Here is a 9,435-nt window from a genome sequence, read left to right on the forward strand (position 1 = left end):
TTTCTACTAAAAAATTAATTAGGTTTTTAGGACCAAAATTTGAGTAATTTATCTTTAAATTCAAATTGTCATCTAAAACTAACCATAATAAATAATTTAGTGATAAAGTTAATTATTTAATTAAAATTTACTCACATTAATGATTTAAATTAATTTAATTTTTTTTAAAAAAAAAAAGGGTAACGGGAAAAATTTCCTTAGAAAACTCGATCCCCACGAATTTCCCGCAGAGAATCCCGTCTTGATCTGTTGGGGAATTTCACGGGGATAGGGAATGTAATGGGGAACGGAGAAGGGATGGGGAATGGTATTTCCAGCCTCACTCCGCCCCGTTAACATCTCTAATGATAACTGTTGAATTCTTGAACCCACTATGTAAAGAGTTATTAAGACGTAAAATTGATGTTATTTAGTTGTGGCCCACGAATTCCTTAAGCTAAAGGAGAAGTGGATTTCAAATTCCACTTCCCCCAACTCCTTCAATTGCTGAGTTTTAAGGTAAACAAGTGATGCCTTCTATGTTAGTATTAGATGAGTTTTTGTTAGCATTTTGGTTTCTGTCCAATTTTGTCACGTCATTTCTCACCATTTTTGTTAACATAAGGCATAAAATCAATGTTTTTGTTAATATTTTTTTATCTCTGATTTGATGTTGAAATTACTTCATCGTCAATTATTTTTCAAAACTAAGGATGAAATTACAAGAATTATATCAATTAGGTTATGCTCATTTTGTAATTACTTATTTTACTTAATAATGGTATATGAAATAATTTTTTCAATTTATAATTTAAATATATATTGTAGTTTACATTTAGGAAATTTGATGTTGAAAGATTTAGAAAATAATTTTAGAGTTATTTCTATTTTCCAAATCAAATTTAGAATGATTTCCTAACTGTCATAAGTCTAATATCTTGAAAAATTAAAAAATAAAATTTACTTAAAAGTTGGGGAAAAGTTGCACGGATGATAAATGAAAGTTGTTGAAGGACAAAGAATTGGGTGGACAAAGGAACTTGTATCAATATCGGCAATGATCAAATGACCCGACAATCTAAATAATTTGGACTAATCAATCTAACCCTTAGTTGAGTTAGGTTCGTTTTTTTCGAGTTGGATTGGACCTCAAGTTGAATAGTCTTTTTTCAGTTTGACCTAACTCAACACAAATTATATATATACACTTAATGTTTGATTGTTTATGAATTTGATGGATTTGGAATTTTTAATATTTTTATGTTAGAATGGTTATGATGTGTATCTTTGTTTAAAGTTTGTTATAGATATCATAGATATTTGATATTTAATATTTGAGTTACATGAAATTTTAGTTATTAGTCAGGTTTTGTAGATTAAATTTAATTATTTAAAACTAATAAAAAAATAATAATAATAACTTGACGATCCAATCCAAATTGAATTTAGCTTAGAATCCAATTTGGAGTCTTTTCTTGTAGCCAACCTTACCAGTTTAGATTTTTGGAATGGTTCGAAAAACTCCAAACGTGATCCAATCTAATTCATGTAAACCCTTAGTCGAGGGTTGTGATCTCATTTGAGAATAAATTATAGTAGAGGAAAGTGAGGGTAATTTCATATGGGTTGGAGAAAGTGTGATGATTGCTAGTGAAAGAATGCACTCCACTCCACAGGGAGATTTGGATTTCCATTGTGTGTTCATGTTGGTAACACAATGATTAGTATTTAATTTTACGCCACATTTATATCAGGTGGAAGATAATCCATCAATGGTAATGTAAAAAGTGGGTCTCAATTGATTGTTTTTGTTGTTGTTTACCAGCATTTCATAATCGTAATGAGTTTTGGAACTTGTCTCGAAATTTGTAATCAAATCGTGCAATCTAATTGAGGAATGAAAGGTATTCAATTTGATTGTGGTTGAAAATCATACAGCAACAAGAAGAATGAAATGGATTGAATAGAGGAACTTCTAAACATTTAGCAATCTCAGATGTATTGACATTGATGGTGACTCATTATTATGATGAATCATTTCTTCGGACAAAAGTAGATTATGAAAACATTTATTCAAAATCTTAGATTTCATTATGGAATATACAATTTTTTCTGAAGAATTTGCCATGATATATCTGATCCATGCATAATATCATAAAAAAATGGATACAAATTTTCAATTGCTACTTAACATACAATAGGTCTAAAAAAGTATCTAAAAATAGAAAATTCAGTTATTAACCATGGCATATATATTTGGAATAGATTCCATTTTGAGAGAGTTGAAAAAGAACTTGAACTATCTCATTGAAAGATTCTATACGTCTGTCCTTTCTCAAGGCATTTCTTTAGACAAAGACTCTATATTTTTTTCTTCTTTTCAAATGGTAAATATTTCTCAAAACATGGAATGTGCAAACCCATGTTTGACTTGAAATTGAGATATTGATGTAAGTTCTTCCTTTCTAGATAGATTCATATCTAAAAGAGCTTAATAATAAGTTCTTTCAAAATTGACTATTTGTCCCTCCGTTAGAGGTGTTTCAGAAATATCTATAATCAAGTAAATAGCTCAACGAACGAATAGATTTGATCAAATTGGAAAATAGAAAGATTTGTACTAGTTATATCTTTCGTCACAACTTTGTGGAAAATAGTTAGGTATGAATATGTTAGATACATGTGACTCGATTAGTGAAATAGTATCTCTCTCCCAAAAAGGATGTTTTTTTCCATCACACAAAGAAAATATTTGTTGTGAATGAACAAGATATTTAGGAATTGTTCATACGTAAAATCATAATTGTTGGTACAGGCCTTTTCCACATAGTTAACATACAAAATGAATCTTTTGTTACAATAGAGGCAGAAGTGGGGTGGATTACTCAAGAATCAAAGTCAAGTTGCTTTAATGAAGAGAAGATATCAATGAACTTCTATGAAATGGTTTCACGGGATTTAGCCAATTGTCTTGATCGTGGGATACATTGAGAAATAAGAATATGTGTTATCAAAGGATTTCCTGCGATTATTTCTAGTCTAGAATGAGTCAATCATCCACATTGTTGTCTTATTGAAAAAAAAATGGTGATCTTGTTCCTCCATTGATCAAGAATTTCGATTTTGGGAACTATCATGATCATCCAATAAGAAGGGTTTCAATTTTTTTCAAATGAACGATTTGAAGACCTATTGATTCTAACAATTGATTGCTGAGTTGATCATTCGAACATTTCAATTCATAAATGTGGATCTCGAACCTATGAATGGGGATATTCCCAAAATTCACAAAGAAAAAATGAAGTGAGTTAGACAAAAAGAGAAGAAACTTGGACAAAAAAAAAAACAAGTAACTTGGACTAAAAGACAAGTAACACATAAGAACCTACCTTTTGGAGGGGAACAATAGCTGGAAACTGCTACTAATATCCCGTACACTGAGAAGCAAAAGGAGGAATATACCCGAAGAGGGGCTCATATCTAATTAGCTAGTTGGTGAGGCAATAGCTTACCAAAGCGAAGATGGTTCAAGAGGATGATTAGCCACACTGGGACTGAGAAATGGCCCAGACTCCTATGGAAGGCAACAATAGAGAATTTTTCGCAATGGATGAAAGCCTAAAAGAGCAATGTCTCGTGGAAGTAGAAGGCCTACAGGTCGTGAACTTCTTTTCTCAAAGAAGGAACAATGATGGTATATGAGAAATAAGCATCAGCTAACTATGTGCTAGTAGTCGCGATAATACAGAGGATGTAAGCGTTATCCGGAATAATTGGGCATAAAGTATTTGTAGATGGCTTTTTAAGCTACATAAGCAATATATTTATTTTCTTCTCCAGGAATAGGCTCGATTTCATCGCATCGTCTTTTGTAATGATCAAGACTGGTATGCCCATCAATTCACATAATTGCCCACGTATCAGTAGAAGATTTAGCAAATACAGTGACCCTTGCTTCCTCGGGTGGAACTCCCGATTGAGGTTACATGGAATGCTGCCAAGATATAAGTATCTTTGGTTTCATATTCAGGGGTATAAAAGTCAAATTTATGATCTTTAACAACAACATTGAATCCAACGGTTGCTTTAGTCTCAATTTGTGGTGATATAAGTCTTCCCTACAACTCATGAATTAAGAACTCTCGCAACAACAAGGTCTATTCGACATGAATTAGGAGTTAATGAAACCTTTTACAGTTGTTGTTATCGTTACCATTATAGATATTTTTAATGTAACAGTATAAAAATTATGAATCTACCACATTTCTTGTTACCTTTACCTTTACCGTTACTACCGTTACCATTAGGGTCAAGTAGTAACGGTAACGATAACGGTAATAATAAAATGTGGCAGATTCATAATTCTAGATAAACACAATTGAAAGAAATCCAATTATGTTTGTGGTTTATGCCTATCCTGATTTATCCATTAATGACATATCATTTCGGTTACACCAATTTTCATTACGGTCTAGTAAAGATGACCTTAGTTCAATACAACAGATGAAACCCTTCTATATTTGAATAACTAATCAAAATATCTTATGTACTAAATTATATTTGGATGGACAAAATTAGGGTCGCTTAGATTCATATGCAATGCAATGAGTACGTCACCAAATCATTAGGATGAAAAACGTGGAAAAGAAAGTATCACTTTATACAACAAGTCAAAATAAGTCTCGTCTTTATAAATATCAAATATCTCTGCAATTAAAAGAAAGAGAACTTAATCCAATCTATGATTAGTGTAATAAACCATGGTTACGTGCATCATTTATTTTAGTCTCAAACAAAACGCTCAAGGTGGGTGAAAATCCAAAATAGTTTAACTAGTTTAAAACAACAATAATTTTTCTTAAAAGACAAATAGTCTAATCTCACTGTACATTTATGGCGTCATATTTGTGAAAAGATCTTTCCCTTTTGGTTATATAGATCAGACACTTTCACACCACTAAATTAAGGTTTGATATAAGACCACATTGGTGTTTAGTCACTTTTCTCTTATCTCGTGAGTGATTATGGTAAAAGATTTCTCATGGTCAATAAGTTGTTTAAATGAATGGTACAATGTAACTATATTGTTGTTGTTATGTTTTTTTTTTTAATTTTTTTCTACTAAAACGAGCATAGTTCAATTTGCTTACGGATATGTTTTTGCATAGAAGGGTTAGAATGGTAGATACAAAAGAGTTAGTAATTAATAATAATTAATATTTATAGAAAAGTAGAGGAATGGAAAAGTGAAATAATTGAGTTAGAGTCTAAAGCACACAACACTGGTGGATGCGACGCCTGAGGACTCCACGTTTTTTCTTATCTTTGGACTCTTTCAGGGATTTCCTCTTCCTCCTCCCCTCTCGCATTGCTTCCATCCGTCTATATCCATATCACAAATGCAAACATAATTACCCACAAAGCCCTTCAATTTTCAAACACACATTATTTCTTCTTCCTACTTGCCTTTCTTTATTTCCAAAAAAGCCAAAATACTACTTTTATAAATAATTTTTAATAATTGAAAAATGAAACAAAATTACAAAATTAACACATTTTGTATACAATATTAGATATCATAAAAACATTGTTAACACACACATCTATCTCTAAACCAACAAAGACAAATAATCGAAAAACAAGAATGTTACACTAGACAACTCGTTAACCATTAGTTGACTGTTATTTAAATAAATAAATAAAAATAACCGAACAACAATATTGCTGTTGATCTTTGATTGTATATTTTGTGGCAATCTTCCATGAAAGAACAGTTTGATCCCTGTGCATTTTTCCCCCTTTCAAACTGTTCTTCAGGATTTTCACGAGATCGCTAGTGAAAATCCTCCTCCATGAGAGAACACTTCAAAAATATATGTAAAGAAAATGGAGTTGACCGGTAGATCATCAACGATTCTGCTCTATTGTCCAGCCAAATGATTCGTCTTCCTAGATTCTAATACTTAAGGTAATATTGTGGCTTTCTAAATTTCATATTCCTCTATCCTAAAAGGTCAATTTTCAAACACTTGAAGAACAAGGTAGAAGATCTTGTAGTCATCCTTCAATTCAAACAATACTAGCTTTGCAACCAAACTCAATTTAATATATATAAAAAATATATATATATTGGATCTAGATCTGGAAGATGTAAATGGAGGGGGAAAATTTTTATTCTCAGGCAAAGGATGGGAAGTTAGGGAAACTAGAGACAAGTATAACTTCCCACAAGCAAAATCTTCTGAATCGATCAACCAATGGTTCTGGGTTCATAGCATCACAGGTAGAAAGAAATATTAAAAATTAGAGACTACGGACACGAACAGCCATGCCAAACTACAGAAATCGTTGCAGCAAAGAAACAGGATACTGAAAAACAGTACCACAAATAATGGAAACGAGAGAGACAAACATAGATAGTAAAACAAAATGGAGACAACCTAAATGGGAAAACAAATCATATCATCAACTTATCTGCCCATATCCCTCTTCATTTTCAAGCAGAATAAGGTTTAAGATTTCAGTTGATTGATTCTCACTTGGCCATCATGACTTTGACAAATTCCTCATAGTTGATTTGCCCATCTCCGTCAACATCTGCCTCACGGATCATTTCATCAACTTCCTCGTCTGTCAACTTCTCACCAAGGTTTGTCATTACATGCCGGAGCTCGGCGGCAGAAATGAACCCATTCTGATCTTTATCAAACACACGGAAAGCTTCCTTGAGCTCCTCCTCTGAATCAGTGTCCTTCATTTTTCTTGCCATCAGATTAAGAAACTCAGGAAAATCGATAGTTCCATTTCCATCAGCATCAACTTCATTGATCATGTCTTGTAGCTCAGCTTCAGTTGGATTCTGGCCCAGTGACCGCATTACAGTCCCCAGTTCCTTGGTGGTGATGCAGCCTATAAAGAATAGAAAAAAGGTAGTCATTATTAAGAAAAATAGGACGGACTCAACATCTGATTTATCCAAGCAGAACCAATAACCATACACTAGAATGAAAATTGAGAGGCAAAACATGTTTCAGAAAAATGGAAAATTTCAAAGATTATGGAGTAACTGAGAGTGATAAAGTTCAACTGCATGTTAGCTGAAAGATGTAATAAGCATAAACTTCCAGTAATGTAAAATGCCAGCAGGTCTAGGCAATCATTTCAAGACAAAGTAAGGTTCAAAAACACTCTGATAATACACGTCACCAGTAAATCAACTACTGCAAGAAAAGAATACGACAAACCTACCCACCAGAAATAAAACAAAGAAGACGCAATTAATGTGATCAGTGTAAAGCTTGACATATATTAACAAACGAATACATGTTAGTCTTTGTTTAGTTAAGCATCACGTGAGGGTGAAATTTAAACTTTCGACCTTTTGGTTGAACATATATGCCTTAACCAATTGAGTTGTTTTCATGTTTGCCCAAATACATGTTAGTCTTGAAAAGTATAATGTTTAATGAATTCAATGGAGCAGGTTACAATAAAGAAATAGGGGGGGCAAGAAGTAGTAGGAGTGCTTGGTAGGATATCCCAAAGTAGTAGCAGACTTGGGTTAAATGTTGTCAGGAAGTCGAAGAATCCCAGCAAAGTCAATATTTTCTGTAGATTGGTCCACTTGGATGGTGGGTAGAGTACCCAAAAAAAACACCTTCGATGGTTGTCTCCTACAGTAAATGTTCTTTGTTTCTTGGCGGGAGAAGACCAATCTTGTTTGACCTCTCAATGTTCCTACACTTGCAAATGTTGGGCACACATCTTTGTGTTCATTGTGAACTGTTCCAGACATTTGTTTCAGTTCCCTTACAGACCAACGAACGTATCTAATCTAACCGATGCTTAATAATTCAGATTGGAATTGACAGATACACAAACAAAATACGTGGGCCAACATTAGAGAGAGATTACCACTTAATGGAACATGCAAAATCAATTAATATTTGCTAAACAGTATGCAGGGAACATGATCCAATACATAAAATTTAAACCCAATAGGAGAGTTCAGATGTCTAGTTGCTGATTCTCCGTACAGTAAACACTTCTAGACAGAAAGCAACAAAGACACTTAAATATCAAGTCAAACCCACAAGATAATGAGGCAAGAGAGACTAGAAGGCCGCAACTGCTTGCTTTAACAACTCATGGAGCTATGAATTTGTTAGAAAAACTTTAACATAAACAAGTTCAAAGGAAGAAGTTATTACATGGGTTAGCTTGGTTTATATATTAGCATTTTCTAGAAATAACCCATTTATCACACCTTTAATTATTTTGAAAACATGCAGCTCACTTTGTATAGAATGAAGGACGGATGATAAAATTACAGGGGAGAAGTTGTGTTAATGAGAGGATTCATTGCCAGATTTGTTGATCATACCATATACATGAGTGTGTATATATAGACACCCAAAGACATATATATTAATAAATGAATTCCAAACCTCCATCTAACCAATGGACATGTCTACCATGTTAATTCTGAACTCGAAGGGCAGACGTGCATACTTATTAAGCATATTCAATCAAATAATAACATATATGGAGAGTAAACAAGAAGCCCACAAACGACGCCAGGATGAATGAATGCATCGTTCCTTGTAACGTAAACCGCCTCGAAAGTCAAAAGGTACAGAAAAGCAACGATCCAGATGTTATTTCCACTGCCTGACGAGGCGCAGTGGTAATATGTTGACTAAAATGCCATAATATATGTCTGTATGTATGAATCATTCTCCAGATTCCAAACTATAATACACAACCTATGAAGAATCATTTTCAAACGACAATTTTCAAATCGAAATCGACTGTCATCCATCCATTCATGATTTCCAAGCTTCCTAATCACGGAATATTCATCGTAATCGACAATCCAATATAACAGAAACGGATCGAGAAAACCCAGGAACACGAAACAAAATTGCATCGAAAAAGAAAAACAATTTATAATCATCGCGAAAATCAATCAACAGCAAAAAGATTAAAAAAAAATACTACGATGGGCAGGCAATATAGCAACCAAGACATACATACATACATATATATATATATAACAATTCCATGAGGACGAAAATAGATCTAAAATGGGGGGATGGAAAATCATAAAGGGAGAAAGAGGGAGGCGAAAGGAGAAAGGATCTGAAAGAAGCAGACCATCGCCATCCTTGTCGAACAAACTGAAGGCCTCCTTGAACTCGGAGATCTGATCGTCGGTGAGCTGGTCAGCCATGGAAATTGATGTGGAGAGGAAATGAGAAGGGAAGGGGAAGAAGGAGGAAAATAGGAAAGGAGAGATCCAGACGAGGCGGAAGTCAGAATGGTAAAAGCAGCGAAGGGGATATAAATAGGAGAATCATAAACGAGGAGGAGGTGGTCCAAATCTCGGGCTTCGCCTTCTCTTCTCTCCTCTAATTTTATTTATTTCTTTTTCTTTTTTTTTTTCTTTTCCCTCTC

The 9,435-nt window shown here is 33.5% G+C and overlaps 1 protein-coding gene across 1 annotated transcript; it reads right to left on the bottom strand.

The window, feature by feature from the left end:
- Positions 1 to 6,121: 6,121 nt before the first annotated feature.
- Positions 6,122 to 9,435, bottom strand: LOC120088528 (calmodulin-7). Its single transcript, XM_039045906.2, has 2 exons — positions 9,136 to 9,435; positions 6,122 to 6,888 (listed from the first exon to the last, which is right to left on the bottom strand). Exons 1-2 carry the CDS (start codon positions 9,209 to 9,211, stop codon positions 6,515 to 6,517), a joined length of 450 nt encoding a protein of 149 aa, XP_038901834.1. The 5' UTR covers positions 9,212 to 9,435; the 3' UTR covers positions 6,122 to 6,514.

This window comes from Benincasa hispida, chromosome 10 (genome assembly GCF_027475165.1).
Source record: "Benincasa hispida cultivar pf3 chromosome 10, pf3_genome.v1.1, whole genome shotgun sequence".
Classification (NCBI taxonomy): domain Eukaryota; kingdom Viridiplantae; phylum Streptophyta; class Magnoliopsida; order Cucurbitales; family Cucurbitaceae; genus Benincasa; species Benincasa hispida.